At 48.1% G+C, this 26762-nt stretch overlaps 2 protein-coding genes and 1 long non-coding RNA gene across 3 annotated transcripts; 1 reads left to right on the forward strand and 2 right to left on the reverse strand.

The window, feature by feature from the left end:
- Nucleotides 1–1427: 1427 nt before the first annotated feature.
- On the reverse strand, nt 1428–3170 carry LOC139001249 (diacylglycerol lipase-beta-like; the record flags this gene model as incomplete). Its single annotated transcript, XM_070402963.1, has 2 exons — nt 3013–3170; nt 1428–1579 (listed from the first exon to the last, which is right to left on the reverse strand). Coding segments are annotated over exons 1-2 (247 nt in total), but the record flags the coding sequence as incomplete, so codon positions are not given.
- A 140-nt stretch (nt 3171–3310) lies between these two features.
- On the forward strand, nt 3311–19989 carry LOC139001248 (uncharacterized). Its single transcript, XR_011469924.1, has 4 exons — nt 3311–3374; nt 18119–18317; nt 18663–18742; nt 19519–19989. It is a non-coding gene; the product is annotated as an uncharacterized lncRNA (long non-coding RNA).
- On the reverse strand, nt 8264–25433 carry LOC139001247 (ER lumen protein-retaining receptor 2). The gene is made up of 5 exons (XM_070402962.1): nt 25224–25433; nt 18166–18266; nt 12914–13072; nt 11588–11840; nt 8264–10280 (listed from the first exon to the last, which is right to left on the reverse strand). The coding sequence occupies exons 1-5, from the start codon at nt 25312–25314 to the stop codon at nt 10246–10248; spliced, it is 639 nt and encodes a 212-aa protein (XP_070259063.1). The 5' UTR covers nt 25315–25433; the 3' UTR covers nt 8264–10245.
- Nucleotides 25434–26762: the final 1329 nt, after the last annotated feature.

The raw sequence follows: 26762 nt of genomic DNA on the forward strand, positions 1-26762 counted from the left end.
TCACGATGCCGCTCGCGCCAGTGCGCACACTCACTCAGCTCCTTCTCCTGGGCTCAGCACCACGGACAGTCCAGACTCGGGCCTGACAGCCCCAGGACCGGCCCTGCTTTGGTGCTGACCCCACGCTCCCGTCCTCTGAGCTCTCTTTTCTGCCGCCTGCCCCCGTCAGCGGGCACATGCCATGCTTCTTGGTCACCCAAACCCCAAGACTTTCCCCATGAAACACGTTGCCACTAACACTTCTCTGTGTCACTCTTCGTGAACTACCATTTTGTAAGTTTCAATCTGTCGTTCCAAAACGCCAGTATCTCACCACGGTGTTAGCTACGCCTCCCGGTTTCACCATCATCTGCAATCTGCAAGCATCCTGATGCAAGCAGGGATAAAACCTGGGCCACGACGCGCGGAGGCATGCCCTGCCTTCGACGAGCAGTTTTACTGACGCCCCAGAGCACTGAGCTCCTCCTGTGACCGGAGCAATCGACAGGGAAGGTTTCCACCACCTCAGCTAAGTGTCTGTCTGCAGCGAACGGCGACATGGAGGGGGAGCTATCACTAAGAATAGATGTGACTCATTAATGAGAGGACAAATAACCCAACTGAAATTGGACAAAGCATCTATATAGCTGTTTCTCCAAAAATGATAACAAATGGCCAATAAGCGTCTGAAGACATGCTCGCTGTCGTTCTTCATCAGGGATGCACATCAAAACCAGTGAGATACTATTTCACACCCACCGGGATGGCGATGACCAGGAGGCACATAGCTCTGGCCCGTGTGGCTCAGTTTGTTGGCGCGTCATCCCATGGACCAACAGGTCACTGGTTCCATTCCCAGGCAGGACACCTGCCCAGGGTTTGGGCTCCATACCCAGGGGGGTGGGTCCCAGTGGAGGTACATGAGGGAGGTAACCTATGGACGTTTTCCTCTCTCATTGATGTTTCTCTTTCTTTCTCTCAAAATCAATAAAAACTTTTTTTAAAAAAATAAGTCATATAAGAACAAGTGTTGAAAATTGGAACCTTATAAACTGCTGGTGGGAAAGAAAAGTGGTGCAGCTGCTGGGAAAACAGCCCGGCAGTTCTCAGCAGGGGAAACCTTATCGCAGCAATCCCACCCTCGGCACATACCCAGGAGAACTCCCAGTCAACTCCCTGAACGCATGGCCCCAACGTCTACACAAAAACATGTCTGTGAGTGTTCACAGCAGCATTATTTGCAACAGCCAAAAAGTGGGAACCAGCCAATGTTGCTGCCTGAGGAATGGATAAGTAAAATGAGGTATATTCATACCATGTACTAGTACTCAGCCACAAAAAGGAATGAAGTACGGACACCCGCTACAGCCGGGTGTGTCCGCCTTCCCGTGTACAGGACTGCACCCCAACCAAACGCGCCCCGCCGGCCACACAGGCGGCTTTCTTACCTCTCATGCTGACGCACACGATGGCCAGCATGGTACACACGATCACCGCCAGCAGGACCAGGAGCACGACCATGTAATTGCCGAGCAGCACCCCGCGAGCACAGTCCAGCTTCCCTCGGTACCTGAGATACAAGGCCAGGATGCCAAGCCACCTGTTGAGGAACAAGAAGGGTCAGAGGTCCATCCAAGGAGCTGCTTTGCCGAACACGATAAAAAGAAATAAAAGGAGTGGGTCGTTCCCAAAAATGAGGTGAGGTTCGCCCTGAAACACAATGTTCACCAATAAAAGATCTACAAAGTCAGCTAAGCCTATGACTTTTTAAAATGAGTTTCATACTTCCCGTGCTTCCACAACTTCTTTTTCTGTGCCGGCTGTAAGGCATGACAGGCTTTCACAGCCATAAGCAAGCAAATATCACGGCTCAGAAACACACAACTGGTAAACCAACACACTGCGTGCGTGCGTGCGTGCGTGCGAGCTAAATTATTAACAGGAGAAATGTTACTTCTGTGGATTAACAGGAAACGGATACGCACACACTGTAACCTGCTGTGTCTAATACAAAAGGCCGAGGGGGAAGACAGCAGACCTGCAGAGGCGCTGGTGGTGAACACGGATGAAGTGGAAAGGAGCAGCACTGTGGACTCAGGAGTGTTCTGCCACTCAGTGCTCCACAACGCAAGGTGGCATGAGCAACGCCACAGCAACTGCCACTGGGGCTATCTCGGCAGAGGGCACCGCCCGCCTGGCAAGAACACGGTACTAGGATTCAAGCCCAAGGATTCCAGTCCCGGTGGAAACGGACGGGGTCACTTCCTATGCTTTTGTCAGTTCTATGACAGGATGACCCCGTGTCTAGAAAAAGTGGGAACTGAACTCCGAAAGGCTTAGCTTTGAAAACTATTAAACTACGCAGTAGCAGGTCCCAATGTTTCGTGTTTTTCTTTCTTTCCCCTTGAGAATTTACTTTAAAAAAAAAATAACAACGGTATTATGATTCCTTGCTCAGACCCTCTGAGAACAGCCCTCAGGGCCCCGATCCCACGCAGGAAAGACAAGGGAGGCTACGCCAAGCCTGTCTGCTGGCGGTGGAACGCGGCCACGGGGCTCAGGGAGGCGCCGAGCCGTGCAATTGTGCATCTCACGGGGCAGGTGCGCCTCGAGGTGCTGGGCGTGCCCGCGCGGCGTGCGGGGAGGATGCAGGGTGCAGGCGGCCGCCCGGGGCCGAGGAAGCAGATCCCCAGGCCATGGCTTTCGGGAGGCGAGGGCGTCCCGGCGGCTCTCGGCCAGGGCTCGCGCCGCAGGGGCCGGACGGGGAGCGGGGGCTGCAGGTGCCCCGCAGCGCCAGTGCCCACCTGGCGCCCCGGCACGCCTACCTCCTCGGCCCGCAGTTTGCCGGCTGTAAAATGGGGGGAATGACAGCATCTCCCTCCGCGGCCGGTGGGGAGGACTAGACCAGGAACGCACAGCAAACCCTGGGTACCGGGGACCTGCCGACACGGACACGGTCTCTCCTGCCGGACGGCGCGCCAGCCCCGACCCCCGTCCGCCCTCTCCCTCCGCGGCGGAGCCCGGCGCCCTCACCACAGCACCCGCAGGAACAGCTCGAACAGCCCCGGGAAGAACAAGTCGTCGCTGGCGATGGCCCAGCGCCGGCCGAAGAGCACCATGCCCGCCATGGCGAAGGTCGCGCCGCCCGGCCCCGGACAGCTCGCCGCGCGCCGGTCACCACTCTGTGCCCCACGCCCTCCCGGTTTCACAACTAAACTGACCGCGACTCCGCGCAGGCGCACGGGAGCCAGGCCGGGCGCATGCGCACGGGGAGGCCGAGCCTGGCGCGCGCGGCTGGGCCCTCTGCGCCTGCGCAGTGCGCTGACCCGGAAGACGCCGGCCGACTTCAGGGCAGGTGTGCTGGGGGTGAAGTCCGTCCTGCTCATACTTTCTAGGTAAGGACTCCGCCGGCCCGGAGGGATCAGCTCCGAGACCCTGAGCGGTTAATGCGGATCTAGGCTCATCCCGGGCCCGCAGGGCTCCAGGCCTGTGGCGCCGTTGCCCGGTCTGTGCATCCCGCGGGCGGGAGGAGGGAACCACCTGGCAGCTGGGGGCTGGGGGCGGGGGCAGAGCCTCCCGGGCAGGCCGGCTCAGCGCCTCGGGTCCTGACCCGTCTCAGCACCTCCACTCTCCTCCTCCCGGGTCCGAGCCCCTGCATCTGGAGCCCGGCCTGGACGCACACTCCCTTCCTTCTGCCCTGCCTTCCCCCGCAGCGACTCTGTCGCGCCGTCAGACCGAGCCCATCCTCCGCTTGGAGCTTGCAGGTCTTCGCTTTGTGTGTTAAATGGGCGCCGACCCCCAGCCCCAAGCCTCTCCCTAGGATCGCACATCACACGTCTGTAAGTGCGTGTTTACCGTCTCCCCGGGGTGGGGTTACTCCTCTCCCCCGCCATCACCCCACTACCCGCCTCCTAGTATCCCTCCCTGAAACTCGTTCTCGCCCGAGGGCTTCTTACATTCTCTGTCTCCTCTGCCTGGGATGCTCCTCCCTCAGGCATTTCCATGTCACTCACTTCATTCAGGCTCCTGTCACTGCCTCAGACAGACCTCCCCCGCCTCCCTATCTCAACAGCACACCCAGGTCCCATTCCCTCCCCACGCGTGGGCTTTCTTCATAGCACTTTGCCACTCCCTGTCTTTCATGTTTATTCCCTCCCTCCTCCCACCCTCCAGTGTCAGTGGTATGAGCATGGGCACCCTGTCCATTGCTATTCACATAATGGAACACACTGAAGTGTCACTTGGATTGCGGGATACGAGTTAAGTCGGCTCGCGTGAATTGCGCGTACTCCGCGGGAGCCGTCTTAACTCGGTTCATATAGATTTGCGGTGGAGTGCGGGAAACGTGTAAATTCGGGCCGATTGTAACTGCGTATTACCAAATATTTGTTTCAAAGATACCTACCTGCGTATGCGAACCGTTTCATACCCATTTCAATCGAACCCATACTTCAAAAGATATAGGCATTTTAAACTAACTCTGATTTTGCGCGGGAAACCTAAATAATTGCCCGCGCCGTCTTATATTTTGGCGGGAAATTCACCCGACACCGGAGTGTGAATATTCCGTGAATGAATAAACAGACTTATTAAAGCTTTCTGAGTCGTAAGTTCTTTCAGGGTTCTTCTAAAGGGCATAATTTCAGGGCTAAAAATAATATTGAAATTGTACTGATGGTTGTCAGAATGATTCAGGGAATTGTAAACAGGGAAGTTATGAGGTTTTTATAGAAAAAAGTCATTCATCCATTCACAAAATTAGTATTTACTGGGCACTTGATTAAACAATGAGAGGTCAGGGAAGGTATCCCTGAAGAAGATATTGAAATAAGATCTGAAGGAAAAGTAGGAATTAAGGTGAGAGGGTGATTCAGAAGTTAGAAAGTTACACCTGTGATCACACATATTCTTAAATATAATTGTTCCCTTTTGAAAACAGCATTTGTAAGGCTTAGCAATAAGCTAATGCTTCTACATAAACTTTTGTTAGTAAATGCACATGTGAAAAGCGTATTATTCCCTTATTTTAAACACAGGTTTTTCAGTTTCCTGCTATTAAAAACAGATATCTTAGCCCTAGCTGGTTTGGCTCAGTGGATAGAGCAGCCGTGGGCAAACTACGGCCCGCGGGCCAGATCCGGCCCGTGTGAAATGAATAAAACTAAAAAAAAAAAGACCGTACCCTTTTATGTAATGATGTTTACTTTGAATTTATATTAGTTCACACAAACACTCCATCCATGCTTTTGTTCCGGCCCTCCGGTCCAGTTTAAGAACCCATTGTGGCCCTCGAGTCAAAAAGTTTGCCCACCCCTGGGATAGAGCGTCAGCATGGTGACTGAAGGGTCCCTGGTTCGATTGCGGTCGAGGGCATATACCTGGGTTACAGGCTCGATCCCCAGTAGGGGGCATGGAGGAGGCAGCCAATCAATGATTCTCTCTCATCATTGATGTTTCTATTTCTCCCTCTCCCTTCCTCTCTGAAATCAATAAAAAAATATATTTTAAAAAATAGATTTTAAAGTAGACTTATTAAAAAAGATCTATTTTAAAAATAACTTTATTTCGGAAATGAAGCTCCACAGCAAAGCACAGCTCTGGAAAGGGGAAGTGACCGTCCTGCCTTTTTTTTATGATGAAATGTTTAGATGCAGAGACTCGGGACACCGAAGGCCCCAGCATCCACATTCATTGAGGGGTAACATCTGCCGTATTTGCTCCATCTTGAGTTTTGGGAGAAAAAAAACCTTTGGTATCCTCTGCTGCTGTTTGATTAATTTCACCATTTAATTGCAAACTATAAGTATTTTCCAGAGATTTTTTGTCGTTAATCCTCACCTGAGGATATTTTTTCCATTGATCCCTAGAGTGAGTGGGAGGGAGGGAGGGAGGGAGGAACATGGATGTGCAATGTGATGTGCACTTCAATTGACTGCTTGCCGCATGCACCGCGGTGGGGATCCTGCAATCTAGGTTTGTGCCCTTGACAGGAAATCAAACCCGAGACCCCTTGGTCCATGGGCCGACGCGCTAATCACTGAGCAAAACTGGTCAGGGCTGTTCAGAGACTTTCTTGGCATTTCATCTCATCTCCATATTAACTTGGAGAAACTCATCTTTACTCTCACTTTCCCAAATCACTGGTTCATCATCTACTCTGTTTCTCCCTTTAGGACTTGGTTTTCTTTGAGTAAATCTCTATGTCCAGAGGAAAATGAATACCCTGCATTTGAGGTTTGCCGCTGCTGTTAGCTGCGGGCGGGCAGCTTTAGCCAGACGAGCTTTCCCTGGATCGTTGCTTCTAAGCAATTCTTTACAGGCCCGAGATCTTCAGTTTTCAGAACTTTAACGTCACTTTTTTTAGTTTCAGGGCACACCAGTTTCCCTGTTACAGAACCATTTATTGTCTTAGAAACCTTATGAGTAAATAGGTTTTGTATTTTCATTCTGTTTTGGTAATGGAGCCAAATGTCATGAAGTGTTTGCCTAAAGACCTCGCCTTTTGCCCAGCTGGGTGTGGCTCAGCTGTTGGATATTCACCCAGGAATCAAGAGGTCACCGGTTTGGCCCTAACTGGTTTGGCTCAGTGGATAGAGCGTCAGCCTGCAGACTCAAGGGTCCCAGGTTCAATTCCGGTCAAGGGCATGTACCTTGGTTGCGGGCACATCCCTAGTAGAGTGTGTGCAGGAGGCAGCTGATCAATGTTTCTCACTCATTGATGTTTCTAACTCTCTATTCCTCTCCCTTCCTCTCTGTAGAAAATCAATAAAATATATATTTTTTTAAAAAGTGGTCACCAGTTTGATTCCTGGTCAGAGCATATGCCCAGGTTGCCCGGGGCTGCGGAATTAATCCTCAGTAGGGGTGTGCAGAAGACAGCCAATGATGATTCTCTCCCATCATTGATGTTTCCGTCTATCTCTCCCTCTCTAAAATCAGTAAAAAAATATATTTTTAAAAAGGACCTCACCCGGACACTTATGTAATACCCTTTGTAATACTTTAAGCGAAAAAAAAGAAAAAAGAAAAAAGAAAAAAAAAAAAAAAAAGGACCTCACCCTTTAAGTGCCCAGAGTGAAACCAGAAGTAGAGATCTAGAGTAATCTAGTATTATAAGAAATAGTACCCTTGTCATTGTTGAGAAGGAATAGTGCTATGTTATGCTTCAATTTACTTTTAAATTGCATGGATAGGACACACCCCCAGCACCTGTGAAGACCATGCTGCAGAGGCCAACCTAAATCAGGTGTGTTGGGGGGAGAGAAAGCTGTGGTACCTACTGGGCGGAGCACAGGTGCCTTGGGAATTCCACACTAACTCTAGAGCAACGGTTCTCAACCTGTGGGTCGCAACCCCTTTGGCGGTCAAACAACCCTTTCACAGGGGTCGCCTAAGACCATCCTGCATGTCATATATTTACATTACGATTCATAACAGTCGCAACATGACAGTTATGAAGTAGCAACGAAAATAATTTTATGGTTGGGTCACAACATGAGGAACTGTATTTAAAGGGCCAGAAGGTTGAGAACCACTGGGATAGAGGGCGAGCCCCACTGGGATGGGTAATTTGGGAAAGTACCTAGGAGTCATTTCTCTTAGATGCACTGCTCTCCCAACAAGGGCAGAGCTGACCAATACTATCGAATGGGCCAGAGGGACTCCTGACCAAACAGGTTCCGCCAGCTTTGGAGGCAGCTGTTCCCAGCTCAGCACAGAGGGAGGGCAAGGGGTTGCCTTGATGCCGAGCACCTACAGCGCACCAAGCTGTGTCCTGAGCTCCCCGCACACGACTCTGACACTTCAGACATCCGAGCCTCTAACTGACCGGGGACGAGGCGCATGTTCAACCCAGGCTCCCAGAGCCGAGTGGGGAGCCAAGGCTCTTCACACAGGCTGACCCCTAAGCTTGTGCTTCTCTTACTCAGGTTTCCCCACGAGGCACTTCTATTGAAACGAAGTCATTCGTGACCTTCCCAGGAAGCTGTCCAGCCCAGTGGCTTCTCCGGAAAGGCTGGCTCTCCTTGCAAGGCCTTCCCCCGGCACCTTTTTTTTGGCCACCTGTCTCTCTATCTTCTCTATTGACCAGACTAAAGAAGCAGGAAATGTCACTCCAAGACGGACTGAACTGGCCAGGGCACGGACTGGTATTTGTAAGCAGCCAATGGCCAGCAGCTTTTCAGAGTTATCCCTTAGTGGGCAATGTGTTAACTTGGCTTTATTTCCTTATGCTCACATTTTTTAAAGTCCACACAACCAAAACAAAACAGCTCAATAAAAAAGATTAGTTACCTGCCAACCTTTATTCAGGAAGTGAGAGTTACTCTGAAACAGTGCTTCAAACGGCGAGGCACCCCAGGCTTTTGTACCGCCGTGTGCGGGCGTATGCGGGCGCTGCCCGAGTCCTGCACTCCCACGTAGGCAGCCTGTTTATTAAGGTGTCATTCTGGTTGGCACAACATGGTGGTCACATCTCAGCCGGCTTTATTTTTACTTGGGCAGTGGCCAGAGAACACAGGTACTTCATCAATCAGGCGGCGTGCTGGGGTCCTAGGCCAAGGTCTGAGTGCTGTGCTGTCCATGGTCAAGCCCCCCCTGGGGTCTGGGTTACATGCACGAAAGCCTTCGAGATCCCCCACCTGTCCCCAGTCAGGCAGCAAACAGTCTGCTCCACTAATGACAGAATGTCCTCCCCTTCCTCCTTAATCTTCTGAGGAGGATGAAAACAGAAACTAAATCCAGATGAGGATGCTGGAAAGAGATACTGATACACAAAGGCAAAACCATGAGGCAGGGGGGAAGCAAAATGAGAGGGAAAGACAGGAGGTTAAACCATGCGGTCACAGCCAACTGAGAAAGCTGCTAAGAGACACACCGGATAAAAACAAAACCCACCCAGCTCCCTTCCTCCACAAGGTATTGTAATGCAGCAAACCTGTGACACTCCTCTTGTAGTAAGTACTGTTAGTATTCAGTACTTTAACAGTCATGGTGCATTCATATGCTTTTGCATAAATCAAAAAGAAACATAGCAATCAACCTACCGGCAAAATCAGGATGAAAAAGTCCAATTTTTCCACAAAATACAGAAAGTTTCAGATTATTAAGTGGACAATAAATGTTTGCAGCCCTGTATAGAGCTTTGGTTGCCAAATGAAAAACAAAAAATAATCCTGACATAGGATGTTCCAAAAGCCTAATTCATGAAAAAGAGACAATTTATTCTATGTTTAATAAAATGTTTATTAAGGTGGTAACACAAGATAAATCATGCAGGAGCTCAGTAAAAACAAAAAATTAATATAAGGAATGGTAATTGGTGCTGCCAATTTAAAAATATGTCAATCATTTTACTACCCAAAGTGATTTGAAGAAGTTGGACTCTGAGCATGGACATGGTTGCAGCAATCTTGCGGACTGTAAACTAAAGTGATAGGTGACTCCTTGTGTTCTAGTCCTCAGAGGAGTCGAGTCATAGATCCAAAATCATCAGCAACGTCCCTCGCATCCTGCACTCAGATGGCAGCCCAGAACCCCTGCCCACCGAGTCCTTCGACACCCAGGGGACAGTCTCAAACCAACACTTCTTAGCAGGGGAGGGGAGCAGGCACCTTTGGTGACTCACAAATGAGACTCCGTCCACATTCAGAATCTTAACATCTGTGGTGATGAAAACCATAGATGTGCATGTCATCCTTACCAGCCTTAAATGTAGTGTTGTGATGTCCAAGGGAGGGTTTTCATATCCGGTGGAAGAAATTTGAACAGATACACCAAATTGAACATAGTGTCTCAGATTTCAAACAAATATGACTCATCTTTTGGCAAAAAATAAATATAGTGGAATGCAAGTTTGATAAATGAAAGAATATATAATCTACCAACTGTCAAGGAGTACGATTTCATTGCAGACACAAAGAATCAAAAGTTTCAAAGAATTTTTAAAAAAAAGAAGTTTGCACTATTTCTCACAAAATCTTCACTTTTGGAACTACCCCAATAGAAGCTACACACTGAATTTATTAATACAGCATTAAGTTTCTTTGTGTAAAAAAATCTTTGTACAGAGTAATAAAAAAAGATAAGGCAAGATGCATTAAACAGAAACCTTCTGGTTCTTTTCCTCTGGTTCTTCCAGAGCCACCGATGACTATCTGCCGCGAGAGTGAAGTTTCTGATTTTCCGTGCGAGCATCTTGTGCCTTTGCTGTGGGGAGGATTCTGTCCGAGCCCCTGAGGGACAGGTGCTGGTGCTGGGCTGTGGCACTTACGCTGGCAGACTGAGCTTCTTTCCCTTGAGCACTGGATGGAGAGAGGAAACAAGATTACTGGCACTGACATGCTTGCGCTTTCCTTCCTCCCCTTCCCAGGGGTCAAGATACCACATAATCAGGTTCAAGGAAATAAGCTTTTGGCAACCAACAGGCATTGGATTTTGGTGTCAATGAACAAAGCCCGCTCAACTATGAAAATGTCATGCACACATATACTGGAATTTTCATGTACCTGGATGCCATAGCAATGACAGTTAAGAAATACAAACTTGACTGAAATTGTTGCTACATTCATAGCAGAAGTTATCGTGACTTTCTTCCCTAATCAACACATATTAAGATGTAACTGTCACTATGCCTATAAAATGTGGACGTTAAAAAAGGGATAAGCCTGGCCGGTGTGGTTCAGTGGTTGAAGTCAAGCCAGGAAACTGAACTCACAGTTTGATCCCTGATCAAGATACATGCCCGGGTTGAGGACTAATCCCCAGTACGGGGGGCCTGCCAGAGGCAGCCAATCGATGGCTGATGTGCATTGATGTTTCTCTCTCTCTCTCCTCTTCCCTTCATCTCTCTCTAAAATCAATAAAAACATATTTAACAAAAAGGAGGGATAAGATACATATGCCCTGGTATCAGCAATAACAACACCATTAGGAATTTACTCTATAGTAACAGTTCTTAGCCTGGGGTCTACAGCTGGGTTCAGAGGCTCCTAAACCCCCTAAAACTATTTGCATAAATATGCATACGCATTTTTTTCCTGAGCAAGGATGATAGCTTTCACCTGAGTTTTGTGAAGTTCACATTCCTCCATTCACATAAATGCAAAAATGTACATATATAAGGATGCTGACTTAAGCACTGTATTTTAAAAGCAGCAAAATAGCAGTGATAGTGTGAATATCCATGAACTGGCTGAGTAAGGAAATTATGGTAATACACATAATGTTGAAAATCACATAGATTCTATTTACTGACATGAACAACTGTGAATGGGGAAAAGGCAGATTAGGTGTAGTTAACCATGTATCTGTGTATACGCACAGAGAGATCTGCAATTCCATTTACTAAAACAGTAACAAAGATCTCTGAGTGGTAGGATTTCAAGCGACTCTTTTCAGAATTATTAGTTCTGACTGAATTTTTGACAATGAAAATATGCCATTATAAAAAATACAGCTACAGCCAAAAGACAGACTCAAAACCGGATCCAGAATCGAACTGGACAGTCCGTTAAATGCTTTTCCGCAGCCAGTTCTGCTCATCAAGCTGGTGCCAGAGCAAAAGCATGCGGCTCGGGGGCCCTGAAGGGACGGGGGCCCAGCGGCGCACCTTTTGTGATGTACAAGTAGAAGAAGTCGCAGTAGAGGATGGTCTGGACAACGCCGGCCACCACAGCGATGAGGTCAAAGAAGCCCTCAAAGTAGAAGCGCCAGATCCAGTTGACGAGATAGAGCGCCCGGTAGAGGCCCAGGAAGAACAGGTAGTGGGTGGTGATGGTCTCCGCCTCCCCGGTCTTGCTGATCATGAAGAGCTGCGGCAGGATGGCCACGGACTCCAGGTAGATGGAGAAGGTCCACAGAATCTGCGAGGGAAAGCACAGGCTCTCAGCACCAGCGCCCGCCACGGGGTCACAGGAAACACCTGGCTTCCCGGTGAAGAGCACAGGAAGCGGGGAGTCTGGCGCCTGAGCCCAGGACAGAGCAGCTGAGCAATTTCCTAAGTCACAGACCCTCCCAATGACAAGCTGGGTCACCCTGGACACCTCTACCTCTTTGAATTGTTCATTACCTCGTCTCCAGCGTCGCATTCTTCCCTGTACAAATCTCCGTGAATCATCACAGAGGAATCTTCTCCTGAGTAAGCTTGTCCCAGTCTGAATCTAGGGTCCCGATTCAACCCTGCTTTCTGCCAGGGTGGACCACACTGATAACCAGGCCCCTTCCACTCCCTCACTGCCAATGTTCCTCCCCAACTGGTCTCCTTTCCAGACTATCCAATGAGTCTATTTTTCTTAATTTTTAGGCTTTTTGGTGGGGTTACACCAAAGGAGGAAAGAAATTGGAGTTATTATGCAAACTCTGCCCAACATGGTACTTTATTCCTGCTGACGGCAGGAGGGCTCGGGAGCAGTCCTTGGAGTGACACAAGCCCAGGCCTCCAGCACCCCCCAGAGAACCAGGAGCAGCGCAGTAACTGAACCCCAGGTGCTGAGGGAAGGACTCGGCACTGAGGGGCAGCCACCCCTCACAGTGCCAGGGCACCACGCACGCCACTTCTCCTAAAGTTGAGGAGCATAGCAGCAGTGCTGCTTAGGGGTCACAGACAGAATCGACGTGTACATTAAGGGGAAACCAAGCTGGCTAGAGGGGGAGACGATCCTGTTCAGCAAACACGCAGACAGGCAGAGCACCGTGTTTGGTACCACAGCAGCCGAGTTCATGTTCTAAAGGGGTCAGGCAATAACCTGTCAGCTGACACCCAACTACCTGGGGCTTAACCTCTGCCCACCATTTATGTACACCAAATAGTTTCTGTTGCACCAGAAGCTTGCCAAACTGAAAAAGCACACCAAAACAAAGCAGCCCCACATTATCTACAAACAGGCCTATTTCCCTCGGGAGCCAGACGAGTGCACTAAATAACCTCTTAACTAACCTCAAGAGGAGAGAAATCATGATTGACTAGAAACGAGAGTCCTCCCACAGGGACCACCAGAAACTCCACTCGGAAGGTATCATGGTTTCCGTCGTAAGTTGCCTTAAACTTCATGTAGATCAGGTACACTGTGGCGTAGGAGCAGGCAATGTAGATGACCTAAAGCAAAAGAAAAACACCAGGTCATCAATGCTTCCAACTCCCTTGGTTTTCTACGTCATTCTCTCTCTCTCTCTCTCTCTCTCTCTCTCTCTCTCTCTCTCTCTCTCACACACACACACACACACACACACACACACACACGAGGCAGGGTGCATGATTTTGTCCATGGTGGGGGGGTGTCCCTCAGCCCAGCCTGCGCCCTCAGGGGATGCCGGCAGACCGACATCCCTCGCAATCCGGGACGCTGCATGCACCAGTGACCATACTTTTCATACAGGTGAAAGGCATCTTGCTGTTGTATGGACAGCTACACTTTTTTGCCCTGATTATAAAAAGTAGTACATAACATGATCCTTCTGAGGCAGCAGTACCATTTTCCCCGTCTTATGGGTGGAAAAACTGAAGCAGAGAGAAGTTTAAGTAATTGGCTTTGTCACAGTTATGTGTCGGAATCAGGGCTGACCACAAAATGTGCAAGTCCGAGACCATGCATGTCATCGCTGCATCATCCTGTTTTTTCAGTGTTAGAGTAGCCTTGACAGGTTTTAATTTTTAAATTTAACAGACTGTTCCCAATATATAGGGTAGGGTCCCTAGGCCTGGCCGGCGATCAGGGCTGATCTGTGGGGCGATAGGTGAGCGATACAATGGAGACACCCCCCACCCCCTGCCCTTGCCTTGGCTGGAGTCCTGGCGCTGCCTGCTCGCCAACCCCACCCCCTGCCATCCCCACCCCCAACTCGCTGCTGCTGGTCGCCTCCCTCTGTGCGTCTGCCCCTTGGTGGTCAGTGTACATCATAGCGACCAGTCAGTCCACCATTTGTTCAGCTGTTCGATTTGCATATTAGGCTTTTATTATATAGGATTGTTTTAATTTAAAAATTTAAATATAGCCCAGCCAGTGTGGCTCCGTTGGTTGAGTGTAGTCCCATGCATCAAGAGGCTACAGGTTCAATTCCCATCAGGGCACATGCCTGGTTTGCTGGCTCGGTGATTCTCCCTCATTGATATTTCTCTCCCTCTCCCTTTTTTTCTCTATAAAATCAATAAAAACATATTTTTAAAAATTTAAGTATAGTAAAAATCACTTTGGGGGGTGTATATAGTTCTATGAGTCATATAACCACCACCATAATCAAGAAACAGACCAGTACTGTCACCCCACAAAATTCCCTCATGCTGCCCCTCAGTGGTTAAGCCTTCCCCCCAGGCCTGACCTCTGGCAATCTCTGATCTGTCCTTGGTCTCTGTAGTTTTGAGTTTTCTAGAATGCTGCAAAAATGGAATCATACAATATGCTGACTTTAAGACCAGCTTCTTTCAATTAGCATTATGCATCTGAGATCCATCCATGTTGTTGGTATATTAATAAAACAAGTGACTCCTTTCTGCTGTTCAGTAGCAGCGGCAGCCTACTGTGTGAGTTACCAGTCTGTTCATCCACTCACCAGTTAAGGACAGGCGGACTGTTTCCAGCTTGGGGGATAAAAGCTGCTATAAACATTTGTGTACAGGCTTTTGTGTGATTTTTCATTTCCCTTGGGTAAATGCCTAGGAATGGGATTGCTGGATCGTATCTTAAATATAAGTGTGAAATGCCAGAGAATGTATTTTTTTAAAAGATTTTATTGATTTTTTTACAGAGAGGAAGGGAGAGGGATAGAGAGTTAGAAACATGGATGAGAGAGAAACATCGATCAGATGCCTCCTGCACACTCCCCACTGGGGATGTGCCCACAACCAAGGTATATACCCTTGACCGGAATTGAACCTGGGACCCTTGAGTCCTCAGGCCGACGCTCTATCCATTGAGCCAAACCGGTTAGGGCCAGAGAATGTATTTTTAATACCATTTTGAACTATTAGAATGTAGCTTAAGAAAAAATAAAAAAAGCAAAGTTCAATGCACTTCAAAACCAATGTACTTTCTTTCAGCATCATTATATTTCTTAGTACTGCTTTTTAAAGATAAATTAATGTAACTCATCTTAAACTTTATAAAATGATGGTTTTTACTTAAATTATGTTACTTTAACACTGAACTTCAGATTGTTGCTATGAAACTTTGGTAACCTAACAAAACCAAAACCAAAAGTTAAGTGTAGGCAGTAAAACACTGCTGCCTACGATAGAAAGTGATTTCACCTGCATAGCAGTATAGCTGTTCAAGGTTTATAATTATGTAATACTAGGGGCCCGATGCACGAAATTCATGCAAGACTAAGCCTTCCTTCCCCCAGCTGCCAGCACTGGCTTCCCTCTTGTACCGGGACCTGGGCTTCCCTCCGGCCGCTGGCAGGCACCCAGGACCCGGGCTTCCCTCTGGCCACCAGCAGGCACCCGGGACCCGGGCTTCCCTCACAGCCCTGGCTTCGTCAGGAAGGTCATCCAGAAGGGCGTCCAGAAGGACATCTGGTCTAATTAGCATGTTATGCTTTTATTATTATAGATGTTTCTGCACATTCATCCAACCCAAAAACCATGATATATTCATCCAACCCAAAAGAAAAGTCTGACATTCTGAAACGACACCAATTTTCAGACACCAGAATTTTAGGCTCAGAAACCAAAAAGCAGGTTTAGCCTGTGACAACTAACTGGGCTACCAGCTACTCCTCAGGAAGAGCACCTTGCACAACTTAATTAGGGGCAGCATTTGGGCAAATGACTTAACAGGACAATGAAAGCAATCATCAAGACCTTTTGTTTTGCTTCAAAACAAAACAAAAACACTAAACTGTCCCTGGCACCTCATCATGAGTTATATTTGCAAATAGTAAGGTATTAAAATTGTTGATCATACCCATCCAAACACCAAAGAACTACCAAAGAAAAATCAAGATTAATCTTATACTGCTGGAGTTCTCTCCATACACAAATATATGTATACATGTATATGAATAAAATAACATAATCTACATGTATAAACAAAATCAATGTACACAGAGTCTCCACCAGCAGAACATCTGGCCAAGGAACACGTTGCCAGGGTTCCCGGCCAGCATCCAGGCTATGGCCTGACCAGATTATGTCCATAAGGGAGAGCAGCCACTGGGGAGAGCAGCCCCTTTTCTCTACTCATCAGTGCTTTGGCGTTTAAAGTAAAAAGCTATGAGCACATAAAACTCGACTGTACTCGTCTGATTCTTAGGATGTACTTGGAAACTAGAACCACGCAGGATTCTTCTGAAGGCTAGGTATCCTGAGGGGGAGGGAGGAGGATTCTTGCTCACACACTCCTAATACCTGCAGTTTTAACTTGCATGGACAAGCAGGGACACAGGCATTTGTAAGTAAGCCAATTTCCTAATGACTAAGCTCCCATCACTTAGTAATGAAGAATGGAATGATTACAGGCAGCTCAAATTTGCTTTTTAGTAAAGATGACAAACTCAAATATTGCTCTGTCTACTTTGACCTGTGCTTATTAAAATGCTTTTGGACACAAAGTGTTGGGGAGTTGTTTCAAATACCACACCAAGCCCTAGCCGGTTTGGCTCAGTTGATAGAGCCTTGGCCTGAGGACTGAAGGGTCCTGGATTCAATTCCGGTCAAGGGCATGTACCTCAGTTGCAGGCTTGATCCCCAGCCCTGGTCGGGGCTTGTGTGGAGGCAACCAATCGATGTGTCTCTCTCACATCCATGTTTCTCTCTGTCTCTCCCCTTCCCTTCTACTCTCTCTAAAAATCAATGGAAAAATATCCTCAAGTGAGGATTAAGAAAAATAACAACAACAAAAAACCCAAAACATAAATACTACACCAATAAGCTTCAGCTTAAACATTACTTTCTTGGCTGTGCCAATAACCAAATGCCTACAACAGTGCCTGGCACACAAACACTCACTAAGCACTTGAATGAATGAATGAATGAATGAATGAAATTAGACTCCTTTTCACATCCGGAGAGCCCCCTACTTTTCCTCCATAGTACCCATCACAAAGTACAGCCATTCATTAGTAGTGGGATGACTGTCTACTCCAGCGGTCGCCAATTAGTGGTCCGCGGACCACTGGTGGTATGTGAGGTCCAAAGGTTGGCGACCGCTGGTTTAAAGAAACCTCTGGAGCAGTGGTCACCAACCGGTGGTCTGCAGACCACTGGTGACCCCTGAGATCCAAAAGGTTGGCGAGCACTGGTCTACTCTCCCCACCAGATCATGACTTGCTTCCTGCCCTGTCCTCAGTGCTAGGGAAATGCCCAACCCTGCGGGCACTCTGTTAGTATGAGTTCAATACTGCTTCTCCTAGTGTGGAGTGTGAGCCACCAGTGTACACAGAATGTTAGGTATATGCAAACATTTTGTGTTTTAATAGTTATACATTTGTTTTAATGTGAACTGGGGAAAATATAGACACTAAAGGTAGCACTGATACTAATGTTGAGGATAAATCAAAAGGTTTAAATACATATTTAGCAAACTATGGCACAGACATCATTTAAACTTGGCAAAAATAATAAAGATGGCACATACAGCAAAAGCTTATGAAACATGGACTTAGTGGGGGGAAAAGCAGTAGAGGGCTAACATAGTCCCTCGGCAGCAAAATAAGGCATTGCAGCGAGGAGCCTGTGCTGTCATTCCTTGTCCTGAACCGACTTGCTGGGTTTCCCAGGAGTCTAATTTCCCTCTGCTTAAAAACATAAAAGTTACCCTCTCTCTCTCTCTCTCTTTTTTCCCCAAAGAGTAATTTATTGATTTTTAGAGAGAGAGGAAAGAAGAGGAGGAGAGAGAGAAACATTGATGTGAGAGCACATCATCCATCAACTGCCTCCTGCACACCCCCTACCAGTGATGGAGCCTGCAACCCAGGCATGTGCCCTTGACCAGGAATCGAACTGGCAACATCTTGGAGATGATGCCCAACCAACTGAGCCAACTGGCCAGGGCTTACCCCTCTTTCTTATAGGATTATCAAGAGCATTAGAAATTTGTCATACTCAAGGAACTTAAGATTTAAAAATTTCTAAGTGCAAAACATTTCATTAAATAGATACTGCTCTGAAATGGAAAAAATAATATGCTCAATGATGTTTCCATAGGTCTGTGAATTATGGATGAAATACAATCCACTGGATGCCATACCTACCTTCATAGATGTGTTATATAGTGAAATGAATGAAGTAAAAAGATCCAGGTATCGAGTTGTGAAGACCAGTGCAAAGAGAAGCTGGCTTTTTCCGGAAATACCTAAAGAAATGAAAGGGAAGTGTTAGAAAAGCCCGAAGAGCTCTGATGCATGTAGGTAACACTGTGCAGAAAGCAGATCTGGAAAATGGGACACCAGGGGCCAAAGGCTAACGTCTGGGATGACTCTAAATAAATGAGATTTCCTTTTTCTTTCCCTCCACATTCTTGAACATGCTCCTCTGGGGAGGTTCTAACAACTGTTGTCTTAGTATGATGGGACGACTCAGGAAAGTGTCTTAATTAGGCCAGAGCCAACATACCAGGGTGCACATTGTCTAAATGAACATTTATTTCTCTAATATGTCACTTTAGGTAGGAACAGATTTATTTCAAAAAGTCTGCTGTTATTTAGTGTTGTAACTTTTCTGTCACCTTTAGCACCTCTCTTTCTATTAGGAAACAGGACCTCGTGGTGACAAATCTTTCGAGGATGGAGCTAGCCTCTCTGGTTGAGGCGACGAGGAACACTGCTTCAGGTAAGAGAGCACCAGCGCCCTGGTATGGCCGCCAAGGCCACTTCTTTTGTGAGGGCAGCACTTACTTGGACACATTACAGTTTTTAAAATTCCATCTCTTAGATTTATCATACAACCAACCTCACACTCACACAGCCAGTCTTCAAAAGCAGCAGTCTTTTTTTTACCCCGTGAAACTGTTTCCACCTCCTACCACCAACCCACCTCCAGAGTACTGCTGTGGTACAACTGGAGTCAGCTGGGGAAGTCTGCGGCACACACACAGCATGCACTGGGCTTCTCCGATATCTACATCTGGCCAGTTATTTGTGATGAAGGACGTGCACTCAGGGATTCAGATGTTGAAGACGGAGTGAATTCATTAAGGAAACAGAACCCATCCACCCTCATCAACACTGCAAACCTCACACCATTAGACTTACTTAAGCACGTGCAGATATGTTACTGCATGCAAATTAGCAATACACCTACAGAACGTAAAATCCACGTTTTTAAAATCCTTGCCCAAGGACAGGTTTATTGATTTTAGAGACAGAGGAAGAAAGAGAGAGAAACATCAATTGGTTGCCTCCTGCATGCGTCCCAATCGGGATTGAACCTGCAGCCTAGGTACGTGTCCTGACAGGGAATCACACCCACAACCCCAGCCAACTGAGCCACCTATCCAGGGCAAAATCACATGTTAAAAAATAGTATTTTACCGAACAATTTTGCAGCTTGTTGAAATTAAACGCCTGGATCTAAGGATGTTACTTTCTATGTTTGAATAACTGCAGTTCTAGCCTATTCACAAAAACACCTAAGTAGAAATGAATCCAGACCCATCAATAGTAACCAACCTCAAGGCTAAGAGTGGAGCTACAGACAGTAAGACTGCTCTTTTTGGCTTTTTCTCTCGGAAATGAGAAACTTTATTTTTCTACTAAAGTTCAATGTTCCAAAGGAGAGGAGAACCAACAACGCTACCACTGACGCAGAATATGAGAGAAGACAAGATGGGAAGGGGGAGAACAGGGGCTTCGGGATTCACATTTGGTGTTTGTTGGAGCCTTGAAAGACAAATGTTAGTGAACTTCCTATATGGTTCACCCCAATATTTTAAATAAAAAAATTATAGGATACATATGGGCAAATTTTGGTGCAAAAGGTTTATTCAAATGGAAATTTGAAAGCCATTCAGACTTGAAATTTTGTCCTCCAGCTTCAACATTCCTACACTAAAAACCAGGGACTGTCATGCTGCTTTTTCCCACTCCCCTTTGCAACCCAACTTACTATCACTTCCTCTGGAAGTCATCTTTGAAGACCCACTCCTCAGAGCTGTTTATTACATAATGGAAACTGCTTCACGCCAGCTGCTACCCCAGCTCCTATTACATACTTACCAAATACAGGGTGATGACCTGGTCACCTGTCTCCCCTCTCCCCTAAGCCCCTCCTAGACACGGACATCTTCAAAGGCCCAGGATGTGCTTATTCCATTTGGTATTATCTGTGTTGGGCACTAAGCCCGACACACAGCAGGCTAAGGAAATATTTGCTAAATCAATGAACAAATGGACAAAGGAAAATGGAATTCATTTTACTTTCATGTCATGGGGTAAATTCTCATTCTGTGGTATTTTGGGATAATACTTCCAAAGAGTTTCTAAGTCATACTGTCTCTGTGACTGTAAAGAGGCAATATGCTCTGGGCTCTGCCCTAATTTACTGCCACCCAGAGGGTGGGAGAGCCTCCTGAGCAGAGCATGGGGCAGAGGACAGGGACGGGCAGCATGTGGCCTGGAGCTGGTCCCGTTGTGCGGAATCCAAGCAGGAAAAGCTTTTGTGGAATCTGAGGACACTCACACAGTTCTCCTTTATTCTGGCCTGGGATCCTGATTAGGAAGTAACAGCTTTGTACTTATTAGGTACAACAAACATCTTTATAATTATATAAAGTTTATTCACACACATTACAATTTTTGTTGTTCAGATTCCCTAGAATTGCTGGGATAAAATATATGCAACTTGAAGTGTGGCACACTGTCGAACTCCCCCTAGCAAGGCTGTGCCACCTTACACATTCGCTAACACTGGGTGAGAGTCCCCTTTATTTCACACCCTGCCTACATTAGATGTTGTCAACCCTGCCTTTCCCTTGTGAACTGCCAACTTTGTCCATTTTTCTAGCAGTTTTTTTTTTTTAATTGTAGGAGTATCTTATGGGTTTTAACCCTCTGTCACTTTGATATCTTGCAGATTATTTCTCTCAGTTCACTGTCTTTTAACTTTGATGATATTATGAATAAGTTAATCTGGGGAGACGTATCTTCTTGCTTCCTCACCAGCCTGCTTGGTCCCATCCAGAAGTAGGGTTTGAACGTACATTCAGGTCATCTCCTATGTCCATCAGCAAAGTCCTATACCTTTCTTCATAGAGGTTTTACACACTGCTTGTTGGGAAGTCAGGGATCCTTCCCCGAATCCTTCCTGCAACTTCACGCTCACAGGATTGACTGCTTATATGGCTCAATACCCTATATTTTTATCTTTAAATATATATATGTATGTACACACATCTATACTAGTATATTATTTCAACTAAATTGCAGCTTTCTTGAGAGCAGAAACTTTGACAGCTACAAGCTGCTGCTCTGAGTTGTGTCCTGGGTGCCTTGCACATAGTGGGTGGTCAATAAATGTTTAAAAGCAATGAATACTCAAGAGACTGGCTGGGAATGTGAGGCAAAAGCTTCTAGAAGTACTCAATGACAACAATAAAAGATGAGGTGTTTCCCATTTACTTCTAAAATAAACTGAGATTATGAGAAACACAGGGACTCAGTACATTCCTGGCATGTTTGGTAGGATGAAAAGTCTACAACCCACAATCAAAGCAGTAGGTGGAGGAGGGCAGGGAGAGGCCAGGGGAGGATGGCTGGGGCACGTGGATCTCAGAAGGATTCCACTAATAATTTAAGTAAAACAGACACAGGACTACAAATAACTATCAGCCAACAGGAAAATGTAGCTACAAACCCAGGCTTGTTCTCCGGAGGCTATGCCGGTCAGTGTTTAGGACAAGAATAAAGTGATAACTTGAGCAAACTGTGGATCCAGTTGCAACGATTGTTCAGGAATATGAGAAACCCACATTTCATGGGGGCACCCCTCTGTAATGACCATGGCAGACACAGACAAGGACAAGCCAATTCAAACAGAGCTAGACCAAGATCAAGTCCTCTGCCCCCACTTCACTTTAAGATCGGTCCTTTAAGCAGCTGCTCTCCAATTAGACGGTCAGGAAAACAACCCCCCACTTCCTTACCAGCCTGCCTCATCCCTTACCTAAGAGAAAACACCCTCTGGTCTATAACTGCAGGCATGTTCACAACAGGTGCCAAATTCCTAAAGTGAGCCCCAATAGCAGTATTTTCAAAGTGAGAAACACAACCTGGATGTGCAAGTCTCCTATTCCAGTTATTTGAGAAACTCATATCAAATTCTTACTCTTTCAAAAGTCTCTAAACAACTTTTGTAATTTAGGATGGAAAAACCAAGCAGCTAGTCAAATTTAGCATTTAATTCTGAAAAAATAATCCTCACAATTTTGATTTTTAAAAGGTTAGGAAATCTCAAGTATAAGAACTAAAATGATCCTAAGTCTGACAAGGAAAATAGTTTAATAAGGCCCTATAACTACAGGCTTAACTGTAGGAATACTTGACAAACACACATGAATGGAACTCACCTATTTATCTCCCTAATTATTTTGGCTGAAGTATTTTATATTTTCCTAAATCTCCCAAATGAAAATAGTGAATATTAAAAACAAACAAAAGAACAAACTCGTTTTTTCTTTATTACTCAAGGTTCCCTTAAGAATTTCCTAGCCCTAGCCGGTTTGGCTCAGTGGATAGTGTCGGCCTTCGGACTGAAGGGTCCCGGGGTTGATTCTGATCAAGGGCACATACCTTGGTTGCCCGCTCCTCCCGAGCCTGGGCCCTGGTCAGGGCGCATGTGAGAGGCAACCAATCGATGTCTCTCTCCTATCTTTTTCACATGATGTTTCTGTCTCTCCCCCTCCCTTCCTAAAAATCAGTGGGAAAATATCCTCGGGTGGATTAAAAAAGAATTTTCTATCTGGGGTTGTCCAACATCTTAGTTTACATACACGTGTAGGAGACATCATGCTTCAACTTCATGACTTGACAGAGGCAGGGATTCTGAGAAACACGTGAAAGAAAATGAAGAGACTCATCCAAAAATTTTGGAGTAAAAATAAAGATTAAAAGTAACATTTCCTGGGTGTGTGTGGGAGGGGTGTGCAAAACAGAGGTGCGTTCTAAAGGTGTAAATTTCCAGTCATAAGGTAAGTAAGTCCCAGAGTGTAATGCACAGCACGGTGTCTATAGTTAACAAAACTGTGTTGTGTATCTGAAAGTTGCTAAGACAGCAGATCTTAAAAGTTCTCATCACAAGAAAGAAAACTGTAACTACCTGTGGTGGGTGATGTTAACTAAACTTACTGTGATAATGACTTTGCAAAATACACATATATCAAATGTTGTACACAAAAAACTAACACAATATGTCAATTACATCTCAAAAAGCAGGAAAAATAATTTTCTGAGTGCAACGAAAAATGACCTAAGTAACTGGTCTGGCATCAAACATTTACACTGAAATGACTTAGGACAAAATACAGATATTTCAAAATCCTTAATTGCGTGTTACCGATTACCTGTTTTAATCCTGGCTCTGCCACTGAGTGTCTCACCTCCCTAGACTCAGTTCCTCCTCCACAGAATGGAAGCAACAGCACCTTTGTCCGAAGGTTATTTTAAGCCTTAAAGCCTTAGGTGGTTCTCAACCTTCCTGATGCCGCGACCCTTTAATGCAGTTCTTCATGTTGTGGTGACCCCCAACCATAAAATTATTTTCGTTGCTACTTCATAACTGTAATGTTGCTACTGTTATGAATCATAATGTAAATATCTCATATGCAGGATGTATTTTCATTGTTACAAGTTGAACATAATTAAAGCACAGTGATTAATCACAAAAACAATTATGTAATTATATATATGTGTTTTCCGATGGTCTTAGGCGACCCCTGTGAAAGGGTCGTTCGACCCCCAAAGGGGTCGCGACCCACAGGTTGAGAACCGCTGCTTTAAGGGCTGCAGGGATGAGCCACCTAAGGCACTCAGCTCACCGCCCAGCAGGCAAGTGCTCAAATGTCAGCCCTCGCAGCTGACTCTGCTGTCATCGGAAATCACACAGCGGAACCCCTCAGAACGACGCACAAATGGAGAGATCGCCTCCAGCCTGACACGCTGGTTTCAGGACACGGACTTTGTCACATCCATCTGGATCGCTCAAAGGTCTTTTTGGTGTTTGCTGACTTCCTGGATCTCAGCCTTGCTCCCGGGAGAGGTGAGGCCCGAGGACAGCGATCAAACGTGGGGGGTGACTTTAGATGGGGACATTTTTTAGGAATCAATCCGGTAAATGGAATCTCCGCCACCCGGGTCCTTGAGGACTCCGTCTTTGACGGCCTCCGCGACAGTTAAGTTCTAGAATCCATCAAAAGTGACTTCACTGAGGCCGTGGCGCCAAAAGCAAGCACCAAGTAATGTAAAAAGCGGCCATTCTGGAACGTTTGGGGCTGGTAAAGCGCCGGAGTCCCGGCGAGAAGGGCTGTCTCTGCCCCCTGCACCGCAGGGGATGGACACCGGGAGGGAGCCGCCAACTCCCTGGTGACGTGGAGCGAGGATCGCGGCGACCACAGCGACCCGGGCGGACCCTAAGCCCATCATTAGATGGAGGCGCTCGAGTCTGACAAACCAGTCCATTCCTCAAGGCGGCAGGAATGCTCCCCAAGAAAGGCGTGGGGGCCTTCCCGCCTCCCAGGCCAGGCCGGACCCGACCCCCGAGCCCAGAGGCCGGCCCTCCCGGGAGCAGGATGCGGGGCCGGGTGACCTCCCTCCACGCCCGCGCCCGCGCCCGCACCGGCCCGGCTGCCACGTCAGGCCCCGCCGGCCGCGGTCCTGCCCATCCTCCTCCCGCCCGTCCCAGGGACTCGCGGGGTCCCCGCACCCCCGGACGCCCGCCCAGGCCCCCGGAGAGGCCCCCCTGGAAGCCGGGGGCGAGGGACACGCCTGCCGGGCTCCCCCCGCCCCAGCCGCCGAACTTTTCAGGCAGAACAGGGACGCACGCGGCCGGGGTGACGCCTCCTCCGCCCCGACGGCTCGGGTTCAAGTTCGGGAGCGGACCCCGCGCGGAGCGGGGCCCGGCACCACGCCGCCCGCCCCGGCCGGAGCGCCCACCCAGCGGGGACGCAGGCCGCCCGGGGTCCGCCGCCCGCCAGGCCGGCCGAGGGGGGCGTGTCCGGCCGGCGTCGGCCCCGCGGGCCGTGGGGCGGCCGAGGTCGGCGGGTCCTCCGGGGCACCCGGCCCCGCGCCCGAGCCTTCCCGGGGCCTCGCCCGCCGCTCACCGGCGCAGGAGCGGGTCTTCCAGATCTTCAGCAGCAGGATGACGATGGCCGCCAGGTGGGACAGGTCCCCGGTCAGCCGGAAGATGTTCATGGCGGCGGCGGTCGGCGCGGCGCCCGGGGGCTCGGCGGCTCAGGCGGCAGCGGCGGCAGCGGCCCCTGAGAGGAAGCGGCGAAGATGGCGAGAGCGGGCGCGACGTGGCCGGGGACGTGGCCAAACTGCCGGCGCGCGCGCGGGGCAGCCTGGGAAAGCCGGCCGCCGCCAGGCCCCGCCCCGGCCCCGGCCCTTAAAGGGGACGCTCCGGAACGCGGGCCGGGCGGGGAGCACCCGCTTTGGGCTCGGGGCGGAGGATCCCGGCTTCTCGCCAACTCCCCGCTGCTGGGTTTCCGGCTTCTCCTCGGATGCCAGCGATTTCCTTTAATTTTTGAAATGACACTCCCCTGTGAGCGATTTTCCCCTCCCGCTTATAGTAAGGCTTACTGTATGAGAAAGTGTAACAGCGGTTCTCAACCTGTGGGTCGCGAGTCCTTTGGTGGTCTAACGACCCTTTCACAGGGGTCACCTAAGACCATCCTGCATGTCAGATATTTACATGACGATTCATAACAGTAGCAACATTACAGTTATGAAGTAGCAACGAAAATAATTTTATGGTTGGGTCACAACATGAGGAACTGTATTTAAAGGGCCAGAAGGTTGAGAACCACAATAAAAATGAATCCGTGGTGGCATCACAGAGGGTAAGGCCGATTTTGGGGGTGTCTGGGGAGGGAGTCGCCAAGTCACTTAAGAGGAGGTCTGAAGGTGTTATCATTCTGGGAATCCCTTTGAGAAAGAGTGCAAAGTTAGGTAGAAAAGCGAACAATTCTGCAGGATGAGAGAATAAATCACAAGAAATTACCAACGGAATGAAGCTGACAAACAGAATCTCCTGCATAATTTGTGGGGTCCGGTGCAGAAACGTGGGGTCCCCGGGGGGGAATGCATGGGGAAATGCTGTTAAAGAGACTAGAATATAAGCTTTCCCCTGTCTTGCGGTCCTGTTTGCTATTTACTGCCATTCATTCTAAGTAAAGAAAAACTATCTAAATTGTGATGGTGAATTTTACTGTTTGTCTGTATATCGGGCAACGTCAGTTTCGAATGCAAGGATCAGAGCATTCACCACGGATGCGGGATCCCTGGGAGCACACAATCTGTACCTCGTGGCTTGTCCTTGGATGTCCCGGGACCCGCTGGAAGAGATGAACACAGGACAGATGCCAGAAGGTCGGAAGGAGAAGAGGGGCCCCCAGGTGCAGTGCAGGCTGAGAGAGCACACCATTGGGCATGGGGATCCCGGACGGGCCAGCGCTGTTACTCCAGGGAGCCCGGGCCCGCCGTGGACTTGGGTGGAGTATGCACGGGGCCTGGTAGCTGATGGTTCCCTCGCCCTCCAGCTGGCCTTGCTGGGGCGAGGCATCTCCTCTGTCCACACCACCACCTCAACCCCTGGCAGCGGGCACCCTCAAAGGCATGACAGACTCAGTGCCAGGATGTCC

This window comes from Myotis yumanensis, unplaced genomic scaffold (assembly GCF_028538775.1).
Source record: "Myotis yumanensis isolate MYYU_CA2020_CCGP unplaced genomic scaffold, mMyoYum1.0.hap1 SCAF_239, whole genome shotgun sequence".
NCBI lineage: Eukaryota > Metazoa > Chordata > Mammalia > Chiroptera > Vespertilionidae > Myotis > Myotis yumanensis.